The 26,865-nt window shown below is 45.8% G+C and overlaps 1 protein-coding gene across 2 annotated transcripts in view; it reads right to left on the bottom strand.

Annotated features, from left to right (window-relative positions):
* Dusp29 (dual specificity phosphatase 29) overlaps window positions 1–20,838 on the bottom strand; it is a 37,312-nt gene extending 16,474 nt beyond the window's left edge. Inside the window, exons 1-3 of one of the 2 annotated variants that reach the window (XM_076931232.1) lie at window positions 20,760–20,818; window positions 11,617–11,686; window positions 9,737–9,961 (exon numbers count right to left, since the gene is read on the bottom strand). In XM_076931232.1, the coding sequence (XP_076787347.1) occupies window positions 9,737–9,933 (197 nt within the window). In that variant the 5' untranslated portion in view covers window positions 9,934–9,961; window positions 11,617–11,686; window positions 20,760–20,818. Of the gene's footprint in view, window positions 1–9,736; window positions 9,962–11,616; window positions 11,687–20,759 lie in introns of both variants that reach the window. The other variant, XM_034497412.2, reaches the window with a different exon arrangement.
* Between the last annotated feature and the right edge of the window lie 6,027 nt (window positions 20,839–26,865).

Genomic DNA, 26,865 nt, shown 5'->3' on the forward strand with positions numbered 1-26,865 from the left:
CTGTACACACCGTTCAAAAACCTTGACATGGCAGTGCACTGTAAGCAGCTGATGTCACCTCATGGCCTTCAGTGGCTACCCGCATCCCACTGCCACTTCAGCCTGAACTTATGGGCACATCTGGTTATATCATTATGAGAGAGGCTTCTATTCTTTTATCATTTATTTGGTTTTGTTTGTTTGTTTGTTTGTTTGTTTGTTTTTTGTTTTTGTTTTTTTGTTTTTGTTTTTTTAGACAAGGTTTCTCTGTGTAGTCCCAGCTGACCTGGAACTCTCTCAATAGACCAGGCCTTGAACTCAGAGATCCACTTCCCTTTGCTTCCCAAGTGCTAGGATCAAAGGCGTGTGCCACCAAGTGTTCAGCACAAGAGCCTTTTAAAAGCAGAATTATCGGGCCCAGGGGAACAGGCAGTTTAAAATCTAAGAGTTGGTGAGGTGGCTCAGTGGGTGAAGGCACTTGCTGTGTAAACTTGGCAGGCTGACTTGAGTCACTGGAACCCACATTGATATAGAAGAAGAGAACTGACTCCACAGGGTTGTTCTCTGTACACTGGGCCGTACATGGACCTCAATGCCCCCCCCCAGCATACACATGAATAATAATTAGGTAAGCTATATCTGATATTCATTCCTAAGTGGCCCTTAAGAAAACTTGGCTCAGATTTACATTCCAATTAAGAGAAGACTGTTTTAAACTTTTTGTGTTTGTGTATGGGTGTTTTGCATGTGTGTATGTCAGTGTACCAAATAAATGAAGTTAAGAATGGTTGTGAGATACTGAGTGGGTGCTGGGACTCAAACCTGGATCCTCTGAAAGAGCAACAAGTGCTCTGAACCACTGAGCCACCTCCTCTGTCCCCCACAATACAATTTTTATTTATTTATCTTTTTAATAATCTATTTTCATTTTATCTGCATTGGTGTTTTGCCTGCCTGCATGTCTGTGTGAAGGTGTCAGATCTTGGAGTTACAGACAGTTGTGAGCTGCCATGTGGTTGCTGGGATTTGAACCCACGTCCCCTGGAAGAGCAGTCAGCACTCTTAACCGCTGAGCCATCTATCCAGCCCCTCCGTCAAAGAAAGAGGGTCTTGCTTGGACCTGTGTTCTTCCTGCCTTAGCCTCCCAAGAGGCTCCCAGGGATCACTGGCAAGTGCCACTATCCCTGGCCCATGCAGATTATTCTGAGAACATCATGGATCCCTGGTTTGATTGAAGTCTCTTTCCTTTCCTCCCTGAAAACCCCTGGCCAAGCTCTGGGTTCTAACTGCAGCAAAATCCTTCTCACGTGGCCAGGTTTCCTCAGTCAGTCAGAGCCCTTCCTTCCTTTCCTCCTTCTCATCCTTGTCCCAACATCCTGCCAGTTTCTCTCAAGTTGCCCCCTGAAAGCTTGTTTCAAACTCCATAGGTCATAGTTAGCTTCATCGGTCCACTTGACACAAACCTAGCATCACCTGGGATGAGGGAACTTCAAATGAAGACCTACTCATATCAGACTGGCCTATGACCACGTTTGTGAGACATTTTCTTAACTGAGGTAGGAGGGCTTGGCCCAGTGTGGGCGGTGCCATCTCTAATCTGGTGGGTGTGGGCTGTATAAGAAAAGTAATTGAGCAACAGTAAGTACTGTCCCCCTGTGGTCTCTGTTTCACTTCCATGGTCCTACCCTAAGTTCCTGCCTTGGATTCCTCTGATGAGTGACTGTAATCTATAAACCAGGTTAACCCTTCCCTCTCTAAACTGCTTTGGGTCACATTGTATATTCACAGCAACAGAAAGCATACTAGGCTGGGTGTTGTGGTGTACACCTTCAATGGTAGCGATCAAGAGGTAGGCCAGCCTGGCATACATAGCTAGTTCCAAGACAGCCAGAGCTACAAAGATAGAGAGAGACCTTGCTTCAGAAACAAAACAAAATAAAGCAAAACAGAAACAGAAGAAAGAAAGAAAGAAGGAAAGAAAGAAAGAAAGAAAGAAAGAAAGAAAGAAAGAAAGGGCAAGAAAGAAAGAGGGAGGAAGAAAGAAAGAACGAAAGAAAGAAAGAAAGAAAGAAAGAAAAAGAAAGGAAGGAAGGAGAGAGAGAAGGAGGGAAGGAAGGAAGAAAGAAAGAATGAAAGAGAGAGAGAGAGAGAGAGAAGAGAGAAGAAAGGGAGGAAGAAAGAAAGAAAGAAAGAAAGAAAGAAAGAAAGAAAGAAAGAAAGAAAGAAAACTAGAATATCTTCTTGGGCCACACACTGAGACCTTTGTTGTCCTGATCCCAGCCCAAGTCCCTCAGCCTCTGCAGCCAAGACCATTTCCCTATGTGCCCTTGTGGAGAGCCAAGGAGAGAGGCATATGTGGCCTGAATACATAGATTCTTGCAGAGCGTCTGCCACCTTCCTTCAGCTAGAAAAAAATTGGCCACTCCCAAGTTACTGGATTCTGTACTGGGCAGTGAAAACAATCCCCTCGGGCAAGGTTACTTCCCATTCTGGTGTCAGCAGAGGTCAGCCTGCGTCTGGACTGGTCATCTGGTTACAAGTGCCTGTTTGCTTATGGTCTATGTCATTCATCCTTTTTAAATCTACTGTCTGTAACACTGTAATGATTGTGCGTCATTTCCTGGGTGTGGCCTTGATGTCACTGTCCTACCCTGGAGTCTAGGCTGAGTGCATTCTTTGCAGGTGGATTTTGGAGCAGTAGGTATTCCTAGCCTCTGATCTCATCAAGTCAATGGCTGTGAAAGTGAAGCTCGCTGGTTCACTGGCTCACTGGCTCGCTGGCCTGCTGGTCTTGGACACATTGAGGCCATGCAGGGCAACAGCTTAAACTGTTGCGTGAACTAAAACCTCTAAACCAAAGCCTCCAGGGCCTCCCATTTCTTTGCTGGCCAAATAGACCCGATTACACAGATGGTGCTTTCTTTACGGGGCTTGTGAAGTTGAGCTGTGCTCTGCTCAAGCTTCTTTGTCAGATTAAAGAAATTCCATGGGGGAGCAGTGGGAAATTTTACATCAGAATGTTTATCTTTGTAGAATGGGATTATAGGGAATTCTGATTTTTTTCTCTTAGTCTATGTTTTTTTTTAAATTCAGTAATGAGCACCCTATATTCATTTACTATATAACTGTGTTCTATAATTTTATTGATATTATTTCCTTAGTACTCAGGAGAGACAAGTTATTATAGAGACATGGAGTGGATTTTTAATTCCTGTTAGAAATCTCTTCCTGCTGGCCATGGTGAGGCTGGCCTGTCATTCCCTAGCCCTGAGGATGCTGGCAGGGGGAAGAGGGGATGGTTCCACAGCCATCCCCCTTAGAAAACAGAAACCGTAGCCAGGTGTGGTGGTGTACACCTTTAATCCCATCACTCAGGATGCAGAGGTAGATCTCTAAGTACCAGGCCAGCCTGGTCTACAGTCACTGTCCTACCAGTTCTAGTTCCTACTGTTCCTGAGTTCCAGGACAGCCAGGGCTACACAGGGAAACCTTGTCTCAAAAAAAACCAAACAAAACAAAAACTAGAAACCTTTTCTCATGCTGCTTCACTCCCCACAATTTGTCTCCCAAGATGGAGTCCATGAAAGGAATGAGAGTAAATGCTGGAAGCCCATATTTGAAACTTAATGTGTTGATGATTAAACTAGGCCGTTGGCTCACTGTACAATGAAAGTCTTTCACATTGTTCAAACCTTGCCTGAGAAAGCTTAATCTAGCATGGAAGGCCTGGCCAGGGCTTCAGGCCTCTTTCTCTGGCTATCTGTGACGAGTGTCCACTTGCAATAGTTGGAAGGTTCAAAGTTCAGGTTTCTGGTTCTTCTGGGAACTATGCAGCCTGATTGTTAACACCGGCATATTTTGTTACATCCTACCCTGGCCACACCTCTCCTTGGAGAAGCAGGTCAAGGGTCAGCTTTGCTTGGTACTTTGAGGCCATAATAATTTTGTGTCTGTGTTGTGGGAAGAGAGTAACAGCCATCTAGACACATCTAAGGGAGGCCCCCCCCTCCCTTTCCAGTTTTCTTAGCTGCAGGCCCAGGGATAGGACTTTCGAGATTACTAGCTGGCTGGGAGCAAAGGAATCAGACCTGGGCACAGGCATTTGCCTGTGAGGAACCTGCCTCTTTGAGAAGGGTTTTGGGTTGTTGATGACCCCTGAAACTAGGCTTCAGTGGGAGTTCCTGTGGGCCCCAGCTATCTTACAGGAAGCACAGTTTAAGAGCAAAGGGACAGCACTGTGGAGAGAGAAATTTCTCCATTACTCTGTGTCAACTCATCGTTATGAGCTGCCTGCCTAGGATTGTGCAGTTCCTTCACGGTGATAAGACAGTGCCCTTCTTGCTGACTATGTGGAGAGAAAAAGGAAAGAAAGAAAGAAAGGTTTTGCTAAGCAAATGAAAGATGTGAAGGAGATTAAAGTGAGAATATTTAAATTGCAGAAGTGCAGTGCTTTTCAAGCATGCTCAAGCGGTTCTTGAAGCACCCATTTAGGGGCTGCTGATTGATAAGAGGCTATGAATTATTCTTATCTCCTAGTCCCTGGCTCTCTGGAGGGCAACACTTGGTTAACCTAATTTGAATCTAATTTAAATGACTTAAGAGTAATAACACAAGTATGTGCTTGAACCTAATAAAGCCTAATTTATTAAATAGGACGATTTTTAAAAGAACTGTATGTTACAGCCAGACAGGGACTTTTGAAATCATCCTTTATTTAATAAATAAAGAAACTGAGTCCTAGAACAATAAAATGTTTTGCCAAAGGCCAGACAGTGGCCACACACACTGGGAACTTGAACTCTGTACTCGGCATATGGAGGGGGTGCTTTTCTCTGCTCTCTGGGAGCCTGTGCTTACCACTGGGGCAGATTTAGTCCCCTGCCAAGTTATGGGAAGTGAGTAATAAATGAGGAAGAGCCCCATGGGGACATCTACAAGGCGGCTTGCTGGCCCATGCTCCAGTTCTCTACAGATCCAGCAGACCTTCTGTGGGGCTGATGCATCATGGGGACTTGAGGTTTTTAGGCATTCCAATGGGGCTGAACCCCTTAAGACAACCTGGATCTGAGCACATGCTTAGAAATCTTGAAACCCACAGGTTTCCTTGGAAGACAAGCCTTAGGCTGGGAGGCTAGGATCATGTCTGGGGAGGTGCTGAGGGGCCTTCTTCCCAAGTTCTGCTGGGCTCCACATAGGATGTCACCGGAGGTAGTTGATGTGTGTTGATTTCTGTCTTCAGGCTGTCCTCGGGCTAAAAGAACTCTCTCCTTGCAACAAAATCTAGTACTTAACCTGTACTTTCTTCATATTCTGTCAAATTTCTAGACCCCATCTTGTCAGTAATGGTTCATACTTGAGTGTGCTAGGCATTGCAATAAGCTCTGGTATATCTTAACATATTAAATCCTAAATCTAAGAGATGCGGAAGACGTCATGTCCAGGCCAAAGCCCTACAGAACCTGATACTGTGGCCTGAGAGCTCAGCCATCCACAGGGCTCCATAAAGAGGGCCTGAGAAAGAAAGAATGAACATATTCTTGGGGATAACCCTGACTACTGGCAAGTTCCAAAAGTCACTGGCCTAGACTCCAGCAATAGATGGTGGATAGCCTTGGTGTCCAAGAAAATTCATCTATTCTTACTCCTGAATCTGGCTTGCCTTCTAAACTGTCCTCCAGAGTCTGGCATCTGGCTTTCAAAATCTTAGGTGCTTTATGGGTGGGTGGGTGGGGACTCATATTAACTGAAAACTGAGGCTTTATGCCTGTGGAGCCAGCTTTGGGTTTTGGGCAATACCTCCAGGGAGACCAAGAAACTTAGACTTTCTTGTCATCCTGTAGCTGGGGTGAGAGCCTCACCTGGCTGCTCGGCCAGGAAATCCATGGCCCTTTGAAGTCTGTGAAGCTTGATGCCTGGGCATCATACAGAGTCCAGGATCAGGGGCAAGCCTGAGGCTGAGCTGACTTCTGTTCTCTGCTATGGTCAGATCACACACAACTGACTTGGAGCTGCCTGGTCATTGAGTGGCTATAGTGCATGTGTATGCATATGTGTATATGTGTATGCATGTATGTGTCTGTGTTTGTGTGCATGTGTGTATATCTAGACTGTGTATATGTGGGTATGTGTGTACATGTATGTATATGTGTCTATATGTGTGTATGTGTGTGTGCATGTGTGTATATTTATGGTGTGTGTGTGTGTGTGTGTGTGTGTGTGTTGGGGCTTGATTAAACATAGTTGTATTGTACTGAAAAGATGGTGACATTGTCTTGGTTGAAAGCAGCAAGGTTATATTCAGAGGTCAAGGGAACAAGCATCTGCCATTGTTTGGCACCCCCTTGAGTGTCTGTTCTCTCAGTCACTCACAGTGTTTTCCTGAAGGCAGCCCTTCTTTTCCTGGCAGTCAGCCTCCTACGGGCTGGCCTGCACCTACATTTCTGGATGTTTCACTAACAACAGTAGCAGTGACATTTGAATTCGTCTGTCGCTTTATTGTTTCCAAAATACTTTCTTCTAGGCTTTGAAGCTTCTCAGCAACTATTTTAGAAGTGAAGACATAGGTCCAGAAAGGTAAAAGACCCTGTCCAAAAGCCACTACGTCATTCCAGGGGGGCAGTGTTAGGTTTTAGAATGTTTGTTCTTCCTCCCCAGGGTGACTTCTGCTTTCCTGATCCTGTCAACAGTATGTTTTGATGTGGACTTTTTTGGCCCAATGAAATATGTATAAAGATTGGCACGTGTCAGCTAGAAACTAGGACACATGCTTATGACCTCAGCACTTGGGAGACAGGCAGGAAGACTGAGAGTTGGGAAGCCAGACTGAGCTATGTGAGAGAGTTCCTTATAAACAAAAACAAAACAAAATGTGACATGCACCACGTCCAGGTGAGGTCATGGTTTAACCATGCCTTTCTTTTCTCTCTGCTGCAAGAGAAAAATATCCCAGCAGTACCCCAGTGACCATAAAATATGAAATACAGAGTCCAAGGAAAGTCCATCGTGGACTGTAACATGGAGAAATCAGTTGCTGTGTTGAAGGCAGCTGAGATACTGGAATTGCCCATTTCATTAAATCTAAACTCACTGCATAGCGGTGGAATTTGAATTAATCCTAGACCTTCTGAAGGTGTGCTTTCTACCACCTAGGTTCCCAGGTCCCATTGTTTTCTGTCACTCTAACATATAAACAATATTGAGCTCATATCCGTATGTATTGGTACCTGTACCTGTGAGTTACCTTTCCTAAAGTGATATTTGAGGTCAAAGTGTATGCACTCCTCCTTGATGACAACTAAATTTGACTTATGAAAAATTTACAAATATAACACAGAGGTTGTTTGGCAATAAAAGTGAATAGAGCATTGATACACAGTACAGTGTAGCTGAACCGTGAAGTGTATGCAGAGAGAAAACAAGCCAGTTCCAAAGCCCAGCGGACCGTGTGTTTCTATTGGTGTGCAATGTCCAGGTTAGGCAAATGAATAAGAACAGAAGGTAGCCTCGTGGATGCAGGGGGACTGAGGAAGATGGGAGTAGGAAGTGGCTGCTTAGTGGATCCTGGTTTCTTCTTGAGGTAATAAAATGTTCTGCAGTTAGATGTGCAGGCAGTGGTTGCACAACTCAGCGAGTATCATAAAATCATTGAATTGTACAATTTAAGAGGATGGGGTTTATGGTCCATAAATTACATCCCAGTAGAGCTGGAGTCTAAGAGAAAGCAGTACACCGAGTTCTGTGTACCCCTCGCCTAAGTTTCCCTAATGTTCTCGACGGAGAATGACTGGACAAATTGTACCAGAGTTGTACTGTGGAATATTAAAATGCAGAGCAGCATACATGGTAGAAATTGTTTTTTAAAGAAGAAACCGTTTAAGCCTGATCTACTGAGACCCTGTCTCAACAAACACAACAAAACACCCATTTGTGTTTTGAGCTAAGGAGATGGCTCAGCAGTTAAGAGTTCATACTGCTCTTGTAGAGGACCCCAGTGGTTCACAGCACCCACGTTGGACAGCTTACAACTGCCTATAACTGCAGCTCCAGGGAATCTGAGACCTCTGACACCCTGGCCCAACAGAGGCCAACAGAGCACCTGCGCTCATATGCATCCGTCCCAAAGACATACATGTGTCTACATAACGAAAATAAATTCTTTAGAAAAATAAATCTGTTTAAAAGAAATGAAAGTACCTTATATGAGTGTGTATGCATGGATGATGTTTTTTTTTAACCTTTGAAATAGCACACAGAAAGTAAACATAGCACATGAACTTAATATAGGTGGGCTAGCAAGATGGTTCAGTGGGTAAAGGTGGTTGCTGCAAAGACAGATGAGCTGAGTTCAGAATCTCTGGTTCCCACATGGTGGAGAGAGAACCAACTCCAGCTCATTGTTCTCTGACCTCCATGCATATGTTGTGGTTTACACATGTATGCACATGTATGCACACATGCACACACGCATACACAATAAAAATGCTTTTTTAAAAAAAAGACCAAACTTAATACTTGTTGGCAGAATTAAGAGTGGGAAAAGAGATACTGTATGTTTCACTTGTTTGAGACAGTGTCCCATAAGCCCAGGCTAGCCTTGAATTCACTATATAGCCAAGATTGACCTTGAACGCCTCATCTTCCTGTCTCTACCTCTGATGTGCTAGGATTATAGGCATGCAGCACCGTGTTTGGCTTGCAGTTTGTTTTTATGACCCTCTATTCAGTTTACTTTAGTAGGAAATGGCACACAAGTTTTCTAACTTCCTATACCTTAAGAAAAAGATTAAGGGGGAAAAAATAAGGCAAGGGCTATGGCTCATGCTGAATAGTTTACCTTGTTTATCTGAGCATCCATCTGGGTATTAACATCACATGCACAGGGCACCTGCCCATCTGCTCCAAGGACAGGCAGAGCTTAAGTTGCAGTTCAGAAGGATGGGGGAGTATGAAGTAGAGACCAGAAACCTCAGCTCTCTCTCTCACCAAGGTCTAGGATCTAGGATGGGTTATTTAGGAAAATAACTCTGTGAGTCAGTTTCCTTACCTTGAGATATTCTCTTTCATTGGGTTGTCATGAAAGCCAAAACTGAGGTCCTGTTTGCAGGGTACTTCACATAGCACTCAGCATACAGTGGTCCGTAAATGGTGGCCATAATCATCATCACCTACCACAAACATTTCTCACTTGTGTTTGAAGTGAGGAAATAGACTAAGTCCTATAAAAGGGGCAGTGAGCTGAGTTTTTGACTTACTGTTTTATAAACACATATTCTGGGGTACTTTTTTATAAAAAAAGGGGGTACATTTCCAGTTCTCTTGCAGCTAGGTGAAGGGGAGTCTTAGGCTAGGCTTCCCCTTGGAAAGCTGCCCTTTTTTACTTTCTTTCCCCTAACTCCCTATTGTCTGGGTCCTATGTGTCATAGCAGAGCCCTGTGTACATTCTGGGTCCTGAGCAACCTTGAAGATGCTAGACCCTCATGATGAAAAAAACACTGCACAGAAGCCCTTGTCTGGGTACCCCTGCAGTCACCATGCTAGCCTCAGCTAGCCCTCCTCTGGACTTATGCACAAAAGAAAAATAAGCCTGCCTTGCTTAAGGCTCTTTTCTGGGTTTTCTATAAAGTGGAGATGGGCACTAATTAATATACTTCTCATAGAACAGCTGACAGGGCCTGTCATTAGGCATTGGTAGCGAGTGATGGAGGAGACAATGCATTCCCCAGGGCAACAGCAACGTAAGGCTGAGCCTGGAACTTACTCATCACCAATGTGGAGCCGAGGCCAGACCTCATTGACGTGTGTGTACTGGGGGCTGCCCTTCCAGAAGAGACGCTCCAGCTCGAAGGCTCCAGGAGTACAGTAGTTCTCAGCATCTCCCTCCTTGTCCTGCGGGGACAACCTCTCGGCACAGGGGTGGGCATGCTTGATGCTTGTCTTTGTATCTCCTGATGCCATTTCAGAGCCAAGGCAGGTTCCTTCCTTTCTGCATGAAAGAGGGTTGGAATGGGGTTAACAGGGAATGGTAGGCATTGTAGAGGAGGCAGTAAGCAGAGCTTAACTTAGTGGTCGTGTCCTTGCCTGCTATGCCCCACTTCTTGCTCACCCCAAGCCACGCAGGTAAGTGAGAAAGGCCATGATGACAGTTAAACGACACTCCCCAACATTCCAGTGTTCACACAGCAAAAACCTCAGGAAGCATAAGCAGATTTATAGCAGACCCAAGAACAGCTTGAATTTAGGCAGCCAGCACCCCCACCACACACACACACCTCCTTGTTTTTTATTTTTATTAGGTCCGATTTCTCTGGTGCCTGCTTTTTTCTTTATCTGACAGGAACTTGCTATCTTGGGACATTTTGAGCTTGAATAGGGTTCTGGTGCTCTCGAAATCTGTAGGAAGTAGCTGTCCAGCAGAAAGGGTGTGGCTGAGTCTCGAGTAGATGTGGTTTGGTTCTGACACCACACACAGAGGCAGGACTTCTGAAGCCTTGGTGTGGAGGGAAGTTGTCTGTATGAGGGTCAGCCATTTTCTTAGGCTCCTTGGGATCATATTCCTGGTTCTCGTGCTTGAAGTCTGGCTATTGCTGCCTTATCCTCTCGGGGGTCAAAAGAGATGTCCCCATTTGACAGCTGTGTCTGCAGCTTGAAAACTTTCTGGACACTGCTGGTGGGATGTGGAAGAAATGTTTCCAATGTCCCCAGGGAATCTTGTCGATTTGACAAGTAAATCAGACCTTTGTGGCTGCTCGACCGCACAGCTCTAAGTCAAGAATCAACCAACCAAGGATCAAAATACTCAAATGAGTAAAGGGTGCCTGTTCTGAACCTGTACAGATTTTTTTCTCTTGACATTACTTCCTAATTAACTACTGTTCACACACTACAAATACTGTATCAGGTATTACAAGTAACCCAGAGATGATGTAAAGTCCCCAGGAGGATTGTGGAGTTCATATGCAAATATTGTGCCCCACCCCGCTTTGAGATAGGGTTTCTTGTAGCCCAGACTGACCTCAGAGTTGCTGTGTATAGAATGATGATCCTGAGTTTCTTATCTTTTGCCTCTATCTCCATGGTGCAGACACTAAAGGCCTGTACTACCATGCCCGGTTTATAGGGTTCTGGGATCAAACCCAGGACTCTGTGCATGGCAGACAAGCTCTCAGCCAACCTAGCTGCTTCTCCACCCCAACTGTGCCATTTGATAGGAGAGACTTGAACATCCATGGACTTTGGTACCCTGAGAGCCTGGAACCACTCCTCTATGGGTACTGAAGGAGTACTGATCATGCTTACGTAGCGCTTGTTTTGAGACAGGTGCCCTTGTTCTAATTTCTTTAAAGTCACTAACTCAGCCTTAACTTTGTGAAAGCTGCCATTGTCCCCACGCTACATATGAGAGAAATGATAAAGACGGTCAGCACATGCAGCGCCCGTCTGGCTGAGAGGGAGGGTGGTGGAGACGGCAGGGTGATGGAAGAAATGAAAGACTGTTAGAAAGGCTGGGAGCCTCAGAGAAACCGGGGATCAAGCACTGCTCAGCATACAATTTGGAAGGCGCGAGCTTCTCAGAAAAGGACATTCTGGACATACATGCTAAAAATAACTCCAGTGGATTAGAACATATTAAACACTTACATGGTGATGATACTTAAAACAAGTTCACAGTCTAGAGAGATGGCTCAGCAGTTCAGAGTCTGTGCTGCTCCTTCAGAGAAACTAAATTCAGTTCCTGGTACCCCAATGACTGCTGGCACTCAGTGGCCATGACTTAAGCTCCAAAGGTGTCTATTACTTTCGTCTAGATATTGTTAGCACCTGCTCTTGTGTGCATTCTACACACACACACATACAACACACACACACAGATGCACACACATGCGCGACTAAAAATAAATCTTTAAACTGGATATAATGACAGTTAATCCCAGGTCTTGAGAGTCAGAGGTAGGCAGGTCTCTGAGTACATGCCTATGGTCCAAAACATTCAGGGAGGATGTTTCAGACCAGGAATCTAAGAGTTGAGAATGAGACCTCAATCTCTTAAGAAAATGTTTAAAATTTAAGAGCAGTGAAAAGACTAAAACCATTGTGTCAGGGATTCAATTCTTCCAAGTTCACAATAGGTACATGAAAAGATCAGTAGCTAACAGTGTCTGTCCGTGGGGATGGGGAGGCTCTAGAATCTCTTCCTTATGACAGACTGATTCCTGGAGTGAGAACCACGTGGGACAGAGGGACCCTGCTTTGGAGCCTGCCAGTATGTTTGTAAAGGCCAGCTCTACTGGAGTCATTTGTACCAGCTGAAAATACAGACTCTGGGATTATACACTGGGCCAAGGCAGGGGCCTGAGAGCTAGTACTTTAACAAGAGCCCTCATTCCTTCTATGTTCACTGACAATCATAATTGAATGACATGTGGCTGATGAGTGGAGAGAAGGGTGGCAAGGATACCCCAAACGCCTTCCATCTTCTCTGTGATATAGGAACAGGGTATTGGTTCCCGATGCAGACCCAGGCCTGGGAGAGGAAGGACTTGGACCACCTGGATGCAGGTTTCCTTAGGTCTCCTTGATCTCTAAAGTAAATGGATGGATTGAGGGGTGAATGGATGAATGAGTGGATGAGAGGGATGAATGGTAAAGGCCTGTACAGCCCGCCTGGGACCTCAACCAGGCTTTGGAAGCAGGCCTGAGGCTCTGCTGGCCTGACTGGGTGCAGGGTAGGAAAGTGCAGAGAGAACACAAGGTGGACCGCGCCTCCTCCTCAGGATGGTTGGTGAGACCTGCACTTGACTCTTGAGCCTGCCTGCTGAGGTTTTGGGGAGGTGGAATGGCCATATTGCAGGGCCTGGCTGAAACTTCCCTTTTAGGAACCAGCTCAGACTCCTCGGTCTCCTAAGACCATAGTTAAAACTTTTCTTTAGACCCACGGCAGCCTTAATTACACAGACGTGCTGCTCAGTGCACCCCCATGGCACCCACTCATCTTGTTTCTAAGTCTGGCACCATACTCCTAAGTGCTGTGGCTTAAGTCCCTATGAGTCCTGCCTGTCACTAAGGGGACTTGGAAAGATGGGATTTTAAGGAGATGCTGGAGTCTGTTCCATTGTGGATCCTCCTGTCAGCATCCTCTGACCACTGAAGCTGACTAAACCCTTGGTGAGGCCTCTTTCCCCTCATTAGGCTGTGGAGGGAACCATCCCTGGCCCGGCCCTGCATTACAGCTTTGGCTGCGTTTCCAGACAGAAGAGGAAGTGGCGTTGTGTACCCAGAGCGGCTTGGCACTTAGAAGGAGCTCTGGGATCTATTATCTTCCAGCGCGATGCAGGAAAGAGAACAAAGCACGGGGCTGTCCAGAAACCACAGACCTGTAATCTTTCCAAATCCCAAAGACGGCCTGTGCACCCCAAGCCCCGCCCTCACAGCTCCCAAATCTCTCGTTCTTCTAGAGGAAGGGAGAGCCTGTTTCCCAGATCACAGCCAAAAGGGGAAGACAGATCTGCTCTGTTTGGTTTCCATAGATTCGACCCAGAGATTAACTGCCAAAGACTCCATGACACACCATATCAATCACAGGCTAAATGTCATAATGAGAGCTGGGCAGGCTGTCAAGACAGGCTTCCAGATTCCTGTTACAGCTTCATCCTTAAAGATTTGGACCTGAGGAATCAAACGCCAGCTCAGAAGGCTTCTTGGCCTGTGAGAGCGTCTTTCTCAGAGAAACAGAAGTCAACTCCAGCTCCTTCACAAAGGGGACAGGTTGATGACATAATTAGCATAGTGGAAGGAAGTAGTTGGACACTAAAGAACAAACGATAACTTGACTATTAGTGGTAAGGAAGAGACGTTAGGGAGTAGTGAGGACTGTGGCACACTAAAGAGCCAGTGCCCTCTCTGATATGGGACAGCAAACTGTCATTCCATGAGGAAGTGCAACCCAGATTTTTTATATTGTTTATAGATATACATGTTTTCACATTTTATTTACTTGGGGGAGGGGTACATGTCATAGTATACATACTATGTATACATGTCATAGTACATGTGTAAAGGTCAGAGGAGACAAATAGTGGAAGTTGTTTCCCTTCCTGCACCATTTGGGTTCTGGTGACTGAACTCAGGCTTGGCAGCAAGTATTTTTGCCTACTGTGCCACCTTGCTGGTTCTTAATATATTAAAAAATGTTTTTATTACATGTGTGAGTGCATGTGTTGGTATATGGATGTTTATACCTGCATGGATGTGTACATGTGTGCACACATGTGTGTGCATGTGTATGTGTGGGTCTGTGTATGTGTGTGCATGGATGTGTATGTGCGTGTGTGCACACATATGTGTGTTTGTGCACGAGTGTTTATATGTGCAGGATTGCCTAGGTATGTGCTTGTGTTGTCAGAGGACAGTATGTGGGGATTTGTTCTTTCCACAGCGTAGGTCCTGGAGAATGAGGTGTGGGTCGGTAGGTTTGCCAGTAAGTGTTTTACCTGCTAAGTCATCTAGCCAGTCCCTTTTTTAAAAAAGCCGGAAAGCAGAACATGCTTGGAAACTATTGGCTTTGCTTTGTTCTTGAGACAGGACATCAATACATAGGCCTGGTTGGCCTAGAAATCACTATATAGATGAGAAAGGCTTTGAACTTTGAGCAATCCCCCTGCCTCAGCTTCTCAAGTGCTGGGATTGCAGGTATAAGACATTATGACAGGGTTAAAAGTACAGTTTTGAAATCAGATCAACATAGTTTTCTCCTGCAGCAAAAAAAAAAAAAAAAAAAAAAAAAAAATGCAGGTAGGTACCCTGCCCCCAAAATGGTGCAGAGCAACAAGAGCCAGTGTGCAGAGTTGTGGCCCACTGGTGGGTAGGTAGGAAAGGTTTGGGACCTCAAATACCATGTAAAGTTTTTCCAAGCTAGAGATGTCCAAGTACCTACTGAAACTGGGGGTCCCAATGTCACCTGGAAGAACCCTATAGCTATGTCAGCCCTCTCATGACCCAACCCTACAGACATGTTTATGGTGGCTTGAGGAAATTAAAGAAAAAAGGGATTAGCCACACATCATGGTTCACTTAATCCCAGCATATGGGAGGCAGAGGCAGGAGGATCTCTGTGAGTTTGAAGAAACAGCCTGGTCTGCATAGCAAGTTCAGGACACCTCGGGATCTAGAGTGAGACCTTGTCTCAAGAGGAAGGGAGAGGAGGTCATGGTAGTGGGTGTTGGGTGATTGACACTGGCTGTGTGCTTGTTGTTGTAAATGAAATTGTGTCTGATTTTGTTTTCTTTGTCAGTAACCATCTTCTCAGTGTCTCTGATATGTGTGCATGACATCAGCATATGGGGGGGAGGAATCACCCCAAATCCCACACAAGTTCTGCTTTAGGGTTATCATGTATGTAGGAGGTACTTGCCCTGAAACCGAGGGCTGCCTTCCTAGGGGACCTAAAGCAGTTGTGTTATCTATCCTACAGACCTCCAGGGCAGTAGTCAGGCCTAGGATCATTCTCGTTCCTATGCTTGATGGGAAGCCATGGGGGTTCCAGTCTGTAGGGGCCCCAAAGCTGCAGTATCTTTAGGAAAAAGAAAGCCTGGTGAGCAAGCACAGGCCTTGAAAGAGGCTGTGCAGGGATGTAACCGCTGATGCTTGAGGTTAAAGCATCCTGAGGGAAATTCTTCCTTCTCTACCTACAGAGGCAGAGGGCACCCCCTCCCAGTCCCACCTCTAGTGGCAGAGCAAGGACCCTGCACTCCCCTTCAGCCTGGACTTGGCTCAGGCTGAGCTAGTGATCTCAAGGACACTCTGGGGTCATCAGTGAGCTGGGAAGCAGCACCATTGTCTTTGTGACTTGACCTTCCAAGTTACATATGTGTCATGTATCAAACACAGACAAGGCCCACCAGGTCACTGTGAGAGAGGATTGGGCATGAGCTGGATATAGGCTGGGCCACAAAGATCTCTGGCATCTTAGAAATATTTGACCTAATTTGGCTTATGATTTTTTTAATCTGCTCTTGGGGCTGGAGAGAATTAGTTCTGCTGAAAATACATGAGTTTTTTTCAGGCCCCATGTACAAAGCTGAGCATGACCATATGAGCTTGTCACCCCAGCGCTGTGGGATGGTAGAGACAGGAGGATTGCTGGAGCTGGCTGGCTACAGGCCCAGCTCCAGGTCAATAAGAGACCATGTCTCAGAGGATTTAAGGGAAGAGTAATAGAGTGGGAGAGCCAGCATCAACTCTGGCCATGTGTACGCGCACACACAGACACACACGCACACACATACACATTCACACACACATACACACACATAACATACACATACACACACACATTTATACACATACATACACATACACACATACATACACATACATACACGCACATATACATACACACATACACGCATGCGCACACATGTACACATACATACACACATACATATACACACATACACGCACACATACATAAACATACACACACAAACATATACAAACGCACACACATGCATACACATACATACACACACACACACACATGCACAGGCACACGCACATAATTTTTTGAAAAACTTCTGCCCTCTTTTCAGAGAAACCTGTGGATATTTGTGTTCCTGGGGGAATGTTAGTTCCAATTTAAATGCAATGCACACCACATTTCTTCCTCAACCCTACCCGAGTTGGGTCTGGAATGTTCTCTGAGAGGAGGGAGTGAGAACACTGTTGCGTAATGACTCTGTTAGCTGAACAATACCTACTGCTGGATTTGGGATTTGGCACAAGTGTCCGTATATAAGTATATACATATTTTCAATTTGCCTTAAGTCATTACTTGTCTTTATGCATGTTAAATCTACCAAAATGAGCCCAACCACAACATAAAATCTGTAGATTTTTTTTTTCAAATTAAAACTTGGACAAGAAAACTCAGGAATTTTTGTTGTTGCTGCTGCCTGCAATTTACTTCTTAATGTACCAGATGTAATCCAAGTTTAACAGATTTTTTTCCTTTCGGATTCTGGCAAGTATGTCAACAGGAGGCAATTATGTGAAATAATATAAAAATCCTTTTGTTTAAAAAACCCAGAGAAACCTTCATTTAAGAGGAAATTTAATATTACTTCTCCGACGGTGTCAATGTCATGAACTCATTTGATTAACTCTTCAGATGGTTCCAAGTGCTCTGGGTGGTAATTTATGAGCTCCTAATTGACTTTTCCAGTCTTGGTTTGGCAGAGGTGGACCTCCTGGAGTTGTGAGGAGGCTGAAGGCCCACACTCAGCTTCTCTCTCAGACAAGAGAGACAGCCTGGAAGGACATTGCCCAATGACAGAGGAGGAGCTCTGTCAAGGGAGACAAGGTCCATGACGCCCACGGACACCTCACCAGACCAGTTGTGGTTCCTAACTCCCGAGTAGCTGGGCCTCTGCCTCCTCTTGAGATGTGTGGGAATGCTGCGGGCAGTTTCCTGGCATGGCAAACTCTTTCAAGAATCATTTCCCACAGAGTGTCACCTCAGAACAAGCCTTATGTGGAAAAGGGTAAAAGAGGGTTTATGCTGGGGTTGGGGGTTGCTTGTAGCCCACAGCATGAGCTTCCTCTATTTCCCACCCTGACCATTTTCTTCACTAGGCTGCTTTTCACATGCTACACTGGGAAGGCTAAGGACCTTGGCAAGGCTCAGGGCCAAGGCTGCTGTCTCCTAAAACCACCACTTAAGTCCTCAGAGAAATAACAGCCCTGGCCAGACTCCAGGGAATGAATATGCTTGTGGTTTCATTTGTTGTATTCCCAGGGAATGTCTGTTCTCTAAACCTCCTACATGGGACACAAGTGCACCACATTACACATGAAGAAAAATGAGGGACAGCAAGGTTAGGACAAATGACACTAGCCAGGCATGGTGACACACGCTTTCAATCCCAACTCTGGGGAGGCAGAGGCAGGCAGATCTCTGTGAGGACATCCAGGGCTACACAGAGAAACCGTATCTCCAAAAATGAAAAGAAAAGAAAAAAAGATGGAAGAAAAAGAGAGAATGAAAGAAAGATGCTGCCAGGTTAGTAAGTGGGGTACAGTGGAGACTCAGTTCGGCAAGCAGTCTTGCATCCTTGTTATGTCAACAGAGAGTATGCCTTGTTCCTAGTTGGAGTACGAGCCCATGTGGATAAGCCTGGGCTTCTTGACTTTTTTTAAACATATGTATGCATGTGTGTGTGTGTATGAGCACACATATGTTCAGATACATGTACATGTGCAACTGTATGGCAGCTCAAAGTTGACACTGGCTGTCTGATCACTTTCCATTTTATTTTCTGAGTTAGGGTCTCTTGCTGAATCCAGAGCTTATGGATCCCAGCTAGTCTAGCCAGCCAGGCTGCTCTCAGGATCCCCTGTCTCTGCCTCCCTAGTGCTGGGATCAAAGGCAGTTGGGATCTGAATGCTGGTACTCATGCTTGTGCAGCAAGACCTTTATCCACTGAGTCATCTCCCCACCCCTGCTTTCGATTCTGTGTGCTCCCCTCCTGGTGTTGTAAAAAGTTTGCCACATACTCTTTTGGGCCTGGGATTCTTATGCACCTAGTATCCAGCATCCTCACGTGTAAATGGGGATAATATACAGGGCTGAGGAATTAAATTAGATCATCTTAGCCCCTCCATATCAGCTCGAAGAACATTCCACAGAGCAGGGACTTGGATGAAGAAGGGAGGTGGGTGGTGTTCTAAGCCAAGGGAAGAGAGTATCGAGGTGTGGCCCGGGCAGAAGGTGATGGCAGGGCAGTTACAGAAGAAGATACAGGCACCAACAGGCCTCAGTGTCTGCCTTTGGGTGGCAAGATTCATCGGTTCCTGTGTGAAGTGCAAGTGAGGCTTTTCTGAGATAGTTCATTCCTGCTGGACTTACCAAGCTTCCAGAAGCCTCCCCAACCTCTTTACTGTGAAAACCAAAGGCACAGTGCCATCAACAGTCACTCGAACTGAAATTAAACGTCATATGCTCTGGAGTCAAGTTGGGAAGAAATGTGGTAACATCCCCTAAGCGTAGCCCCTGGTCCTGCTCTTCCCAGGCCCACACATCCCTGGGTAGGGCTCAGAGCAGAGCAGCCAAGCGAAAGGCCCTTGTTGCTGCCTAAGCATTAAGGGCACCAGGCCCCAAGGTCGTATACCACCAGGCTCTGAGGCACACTGGGCTCCAGTCTCTACCACTGCCTGAGGCCTGTGACCTAATTCACCTTTGCCTCAGTTTCCCCTTCTGAAAAAGGGGAGAACGTGGAATAAAGGACGTACATTAGTACTTAAAAGGAAAGCTCGCAAAGCTGTTCTGGGAAGTGGGTATGTGTGGTGTCTGCTTATAATCCCAGTACTAGGGAGGCTGAGGCAAGACGACTCTGATGAGTTTAAGGCCAGCCTGGACTACATAGTGAGTTCCAGGTTAGCTTGAGCTACAGTGTGAGAGACACTCTCTCTAAAACCCCAAATCAAAAGCAGACAACAGCAGTGATAGGGCCCGGGCAGGAGGAACTTCTTGTGAAAGTCCTGTGGCTGCTGAAAGGAGCTTGTCCCCTCCCCAAGTGCAAACTGCTAAGTCTCCGTAGTTCAGAAGAGAGCAAATAAATAGAAGCCCAAAGTCCAGCCTTCAGGTTTCGCACACCCCTCTACTCTTTATCTGCCATGGGATAGAAAGTAGTCACACAAAGTCTACTCTCCCACGGGCCCCATTGCCACTCCAGCTCAGCTGTTACCCCAGGGCTGAAACACCCTCAGCCATGGCATCTGGCTCACTGATGGTGAGAGACCATTGCCTCTCCTCTCTTCCTTAGCACAAGCCTGCCTTAGCCCCTGAGGTGGTTTTAGAGCTGCCTGGCCTTCCCTAAGTCTTCTCTGACCTCCTACCCCCTCCATGTCCAGAGAACGCCCTCAGAAGCCCCTCCAGTCCTGCTGCTGCTGCTGCTAAGTAAATGTCAGAGTCTTCCAACTCGTCCATAGGACCTATAGAGTGAGAACGAGGAGGGGCCACATGAGACATGTCAAAGCAGCAGAAAGAGCGTGACATGTGAGGTCACCTCTTCACACGTGACCCTCATTTCCCCTTCTTGGGGTAATTTCAGCTTCTGAACCATCAGTGTCTAGTAGTCCCAACAGCTATTGAATTCCAAGCCTACCAGTGACTACTGGGGCCACTGGACAAGAGCACTGGGATCTAATGGGAAAGCCTGGTCTGAGATATGGTATATCCTCTCTCTTCTTACTTCACATGGTGCTGTCAGAGTTGAATAGCTCCATCTCTCCATCATCCAGCCTCTTCATCTCTATTGGGGCCCTTCCATCCCCAACCCCGTGTTCCCCTCAAGACTGGAAAAATCTTTGAAGAGTATCTTACTTTGAATGAGGCTTAAGATCACCAGGACGCTGGAGGCTTGAGTACCGTTTGTTATTTGCACTGCCCAGCACATGATCCGAGGGAATCTGGTGCCCCTGTTTCCTCTGTTCCATGATACGAAATACAATACAGAGCATCCCAAGGCTCAGACAGGGCCCAAGAACTTTAACCCGTTTGGTTATCCCTTAGAAATCATCACAGAAATTCAGATTTAGAGGTAAGAGAAAACAATTCAGTGTTGCTTCTACTGAATGCTAGGTTAGCAAGAAGCCTTTCATACTAAAAGGATGTTCTCTCTACATCTCCAGAAATTGTGGAAACGAGATTTCCAATCCCCTCAGCCATTTTCTCAAAGAACACTTGGCTAAGCCCCAGAGGTAACAGTCTTCCCATTCAAGGGCCTTACCTGTGTGCCCCAAGTGCCTGGCTGGGCTAAGAGGTACCGGTCCGAAGGGTATGTGGCAGCCTTACACTAAACCTCTAGACCAGCTCAGAGGCCTATTTTTAGGGTCAGATCTGCTGACACTGACCTTGTGTGCTGTCCAGTCTGAGAGGAGACCTGTGGCATTTGTTTGCAAAATGATTCCTCAGTGTGACTTGAAACCCTTGACTTAAGCAGTCCTGTACCTGGAGGCCACATGTTTGTCTCTGGCTCAGCCACAGATACAGGACATGTGGCCGCCAGGGTGGCGGCAGAGGGGGAATTCCCCAGCTCTCAGCTTTGTTGTCTTACACTGGATAAAGCCAGGTGTCTGCAGGCCCTCTGTGGGCTCTGTCTCAGAGTGATGACTGGGCTGGGGGAGGTTTGCCTGCTGACCAGAGCCAGTAGGAGGCCTCGGGGTTCACAGCATGAAGAACTCTACCCTCTACCTCAGCTCTGAGAGTTTGGAGAGCTCTCTCTTGGGGATGGATGAAATGGATCTCGCATCATGAAGAACCATTAATGAAACCATGGGAAAGAGTCCCTGAGGGCAAACACTGTGTGGTAGCATTTTCTGCAAAAGTCCCCCCAAGTCCCCAGTTTTTCTGGAGTTCAGTGAGGACAGTGCTCACAATCCTACCCTCTTATGTAATTATGATACACACACACACACACACAGAGTTGTTTAAGATAGCCAGATAATATGTAGATGGATTAACGATAGACTAATGAGAGAAATATTTCTAACCATCTAAGATGAAAGTAAAGTGAAATAAGGCCAAGAGAAGGATTTGAGGGATGTTATGATTTGAGTCTGAAATGTTCTTCAACAAGTTGGTAGAACTGTTTTTGAGCGACTGTGGAATCTTTAAGAGGAATCTTTAAGAGGGTCACTGAGCAGGGAGGGGTAGGGTGTGGTGGTGTTCTGAAGGGTATGCCATATCTATCTCAGTTTTCCGTCTATGACAAGCTGCCAGCAAGCCATCCCTTCCCCACCTTGACAGACTGTATCCTCCCATCTGTGAGCAAAACAAACCCTTTAGGTTGTCAGGATAAGAAAAGCATCGGATACAGAGGGACTGTTGATTATCACCTCCGTGAGCAAGACCCTAAGTGATGACCTAGTGAAGTGGTGGGCTTCTCCACTTTCTCTCAGCCCTTCATACATTATACTATGCTCTGCTCTTGACATAGTAGATCACACCTTTAATACCAGCACTCAGGAGGTAGAGGCTGGAGGATCTCTGTGGGTCTGAGGCCAATCTGTTTAGTGAGAACAAGAACAGCCAGAACCATAGAGACCTGATTCAAAAACAAACAAAAAACCCCCAAAACAAACAAAATACCCAAAACAAAACAAAACAAAAAAAAGCCCCTATGTTTATGCTCTGAGTTCAATGACAGGATAGGGAAGGGTGCTATCATTTTTCCATCAAGGACCCCAGGAATCCGTGGGGAGACTGTGTTAGAGAAGAATGGTAGCACTTACAAGGGACACCTGGTCTGTCTTCTAGAAGCCCTGCCCACCCCCCAAAAAGGCTAGTCTGTGAGGCACACACCCTTCTCTGCATAACTCTGACACAGAACTAGAGCCATGGGGGGACACCCCTTACCTCCTCATGTGAGACACCATGTTGTCTGGAGGGAGCAGGCCAGGCAACCCATCAGCCTGACTTAGAAGTGTCCAGCTAATCCCAACTCCTAGAAGATTCCCTCAGGATATGAGGATGTGCAGCAGAGTTTGCTTCTGCAAGCATTCTGTTGGGCTCGTGTAGCTTCTTGAGAACTTGTAGTGCTGTGGTCATTTTTGACGTGGGTACCAACACTTCTCCAACCCATATAATTTTCATTAGCAAACTCTTTCCCCCTGGATCCTCCCCCCACCCCCATTAAAAAAAAAAAACAGTTTCTTCCTCCAAATGCAGAGACTGGTTGACACTACCCTCTCCTACTTTCTCTCAATTTAGCTCAAATTGAAGTGTGAGGGGGCAGAATATTCTGCCCTAGTGATATCCACTTCCTAATCCCCAAGACCCAGGAGTAGTGCATTGTAACATGGCAAAAAATGAATTAAGAGCATTCATATCTGATCTTAAAGTAGGGTTGATCAGCCTCATCATCCACAAGCTTCTTAAAGTAGGGGCAGGAGGAAGAGGAAGAAGAGCGAGTGAGACAAAGGGAGGAACTACCTACTGCTGGCTTTGAAGACTAGAGGGGTCCCAAGCTGGGAGGCAGCCTCTGGAAGCTAAATAAGACAGGAAGTGGATTCTCTCCTAGGACAGCTGAGAAATAGCCTCCTGCTGACATCTTGGTTTTCCCCTCAGTGAATAGACAGTCAACTCTAGCTGCTATTAACAAAACTCATAACCCGGGAGGCTTAAACAACAGCAATTGGTTTCTCACACAGCTGAGCCTGGAAAGCCCAAGCCCCAGAGTTGGCATTGAATTTTGCTGCCTGTCAGCGTGTGAACCTCTGGGACTTGTTGGCACTGTGGTTGCTTGGGATCGGGCTGTCAGTGCTGGCCAAGCATGACCTGTAACTCTAGTTTTGTGACATACACCTTCCAGGCCAGGGAAGCTTCGGCTCTTCTCTTGTTCAGTGTCCTTAGAACAAAGATGGTGGGGGTGGGGGGAGACAGAGTCTGAATTCTGGGGAGTGGGATAGGCTGTCTTGCCACTGACTTTGGAAGCAGACATGGCTCTGGAGTATGGGAGTATAGCAGTATGTGGAAGTGCCTCAGTGGAAGACAATTGAGTCTACCTGTCATGCCTGGATGCCAAGATGGTTTGATAAACATAACAGCACTGGGTGACAGTTTTATTGGTTCTTCCTAACAGTTCTGGGGTCCTCTAGAACGTGCCTAGAATTCCAGCAAATAAGATTATATTTATGTGTGTACATACATGCATATATACACATACATTGTTTTGAGATAAAACTTCATGATGTATCCCAGCCTAAACTTGAACTTCTGACCGTCTTACCTCAGCTTCCTAAATGCTGCTGTTAAATGCAGTGTCTGGCCTTATAATCTCAATCTCTCTCTCTCTCTCTCTCTCTCTCTCTCTCTCTCTCTCTCTCTCTCTCTCTGGTGTGGTTTTATTTATTTTTATTTTGTGTGAATATGTGTGTTCCTCTCTCTGTGTGTATATATACCACATGTGTATGGGTGCCTGCAGAGGACAGAAGATGGTGTCAGATGCACCAGAGCTGGAGTTACAGGTGATGGTTAGCCAAACTCTGGTCCTCTGGGAAGTACATGCACTAACCCCTGAGCAACCAGTCCTCCACCATTCTTTTGAGACAGTTTTGCTGTATGCCCCAGAGTAGCCTTGAACTCTTAGTCATCCTGCCTTGCCTCCCAAGTGCTGGGATTATAGGTGCACACCAGGACACCCAGTCTCAATTTTTAAATGAATTTGTGTGGTGTGTGTGTGTATGCACAGACACTCGTGTGCATATTTATGTGTATTAGTGCACACATGTGTGCATGCATACAAAGGGCACAGGATAGCCCCCAGCAGCATCCTCGAGAGCTCCATGTTTCCTTTGCATCCAGGTCTGTTATTGGCCTGGAGCTCAGAAATTAGGATAGACCACCTGTCTGGTGAGCCCCAGGGATCCTCCTGTCTCCACCAGCTCCGTGCTGGGCTATAAATGTGTTGCACAATGCTTAGCATTTTTATGTAGATATTCGTGGATGAAACTCAGGTCCTCATTATTTTGAAGCAGGAACTTTATTGACTGAGTTATCTGCACTGGCCCATCTTCATATTTTTTTAAACACACAAACGTAGGTCTGTGTTTAATAAGTATAATCCAGTCATGACCTTTCTTTGCATTGGCTACTAAACTTGTAAACTATTTACTTATTTGGTTGGTTGGTTGGTTGGTTTTTTGAGTCAGTATCTCTCTACACAGTCCCAACTGTCCTGGATCTCACTTCTTAGACGAGGCTGGCCTCACACTCACAGTACTGGGATTAAAGGCATGTACCACCATGGCCTGTTAAATCATTTAATTTTTATGACAATATCTTATGCATTGACATTTCATTTAAAAATATGAGTTAGAGATTTCAGGTTAATTTAAGTCAAGCTTATTTTCCAATCATTATTTTGTTCATGGTAACTATTTTAAAAAGAAAGAGTTCTCTTGAGGGCCAGTGAAAGGGTTCAGTGGGCAAAGGTACTCACCAAGTGCTGGCCTGGTGACCTGAGTTTGATCCCCAAAACCTACGTAAAGATGAAAAGAGAGAACAGATGCCGAAAAGTTGTCCTCTGACCTCCACACCTGCATCTGGCATCCAATGCTCCCCATCCATATGCCATGCACACACACAATAATAAAATACATGATTTTTAAAAGAACCCTTTCGAAAATACATAGCAAGCCTGGTGTGGTGGACCACATCTCTAATCCTAACACTCAGGAGGCAGAGGCAGGCAGATATCTGAGTTTCCAGCCAGCCTGGTCTACAGAGTGAGTTCCTGAATAGGGGTATAAAAAAAAAAAAATCTAAAAAAAAAAAAAAAAGAGAGAAGAAAAGAAAAAAGAGGAAGAGAAAGAAGGGGAGAAGAAAAAAAAGGAAGAAAAGAAAATACATGGTGAAAGAAACCTACCCTTTGTTGTTTTTATTCATTTGTGTTTTGATTGTTTTTCCACCTGGACCTAGTGGATCATTTTACTTTGGATCCATCAGAGCAGCACTGTCCAACAGAAACATAATGCAAGCCATGCTTTTCATTTTTCATTTTAATTTTTAGCAGCCACATTAAAAACTAGTAAAAAGAAACAGGTGGAATTAATGGGGGTATTTTATTTAACAAAATACATCCTAGATATAACCATTTCAACATGTAATCAGAAGGAAAATTTATTAGAGCAGTTATTTGGCACCACTGGTTTTTTTTTTCCACAGTAAGCCTTTGAAGTATATTATAAAAGTCTGAGTATTACAGCCCATCTCAATTTAGAACAGTATGTTTCTAGAGCTCAATAGCCCTGTGGGGCTGATCTAGATTTCTGAGAACAGGACAGACACATCAGCATGGTGACCGGAACACAGGCTTGGAGCTTCTATTTGTTCCTCTGCTCAAGTCCCTCACCCTACATCCCCCTCTCTGAGGACACTTCTCACACAACAGCCCTTCCCTTCTCCCCAACGCCTGTAGATCCCAATTCCTAAAGCCTACTGTGGGAGCGCCTCTGGAGGTTTCTGTGGCCTGCCTGGAAGTTGGCTGGCAGCTGGCCAGCGCTCATCTGCCCAAGAGCTGTCACTTTTGACTTTGATGGCTGAGCTATGTGAGGACATGTGTTTGGAAAGAAGGCCCACAGACCCGGGATGTTTCTCTGAAATCGATACTTCTGTTTATCACCTGGCTGTCAAAACACTGGGACTGCCTGTTGGGAGCTGTCTGTGGAGGGAAGGTCTGAGCCAGCTCCTGGGGTCTGGGTCCTGGGCTATGCACAGAAGCCCTTCCAAACTACCCCATCTCCCAGTGGACCGATGCTTTTTGAGCCCCCTCTCCAGCCTGTCAGTGCAAGCAAATCGGTCACTTGTGTCTCCATTAGCACCTCCATCCTCGTGTCGGGGCTTGTTTATTTTACACATAGATGGCTGTTTGTCTTCACAGCCGGTTAGTTCACCACAGTGACATTGATGAGGTTTGACAGGGCAGCTTGTTTGTGTATCGCAGACTAGCGAGTACGAGAGTAAAGGGCACATGCTCTCCAAACACGAGGAAATGGGTTCAGTTCTTGCCCTTGCCACTTACTTAGCTCTGAGCTGGTTCTGGTGCCCTGACTTCAAGCCAACCTCTTATCTGTAGATGGGACATAGTAGTGGGAGGCGCTTGTCGTGGCTTAAATGAGATAACACATCCAGAGCTCTTGGCTTGAAGACATAGTACCCACTGCTATTCTTTCCTAGTCCTCTTTAGAGTTCAGTTAATTGCCTCAGCTTATTGGACAGATTAAGAAATCCCTATTGAAAACTAACAGTCTATTGGGGCTGGACTCTGCCTGGGAACACAGCCCGCGTTCCCACACATGAGACCTGTGTCCAGTCCCTGCTCAGGCATGTGGTAA

The sequence above is a fragment of the Arvicanthis niloticus genome, chromosome 3 (assembly GCF_011762505.2).
Source record: "Arvicanthis niloticus isolate mArvNil1 chromosome 3, mArvNil1.pat.X, whole genome shotgun sequence".
Classification (NCBI taxonomy): Eukaryota; Metazoa; Chordata; class Mammalia; order Rodentia; family Muridae; genus Arvicanthis; species Arvicanthis niloticus.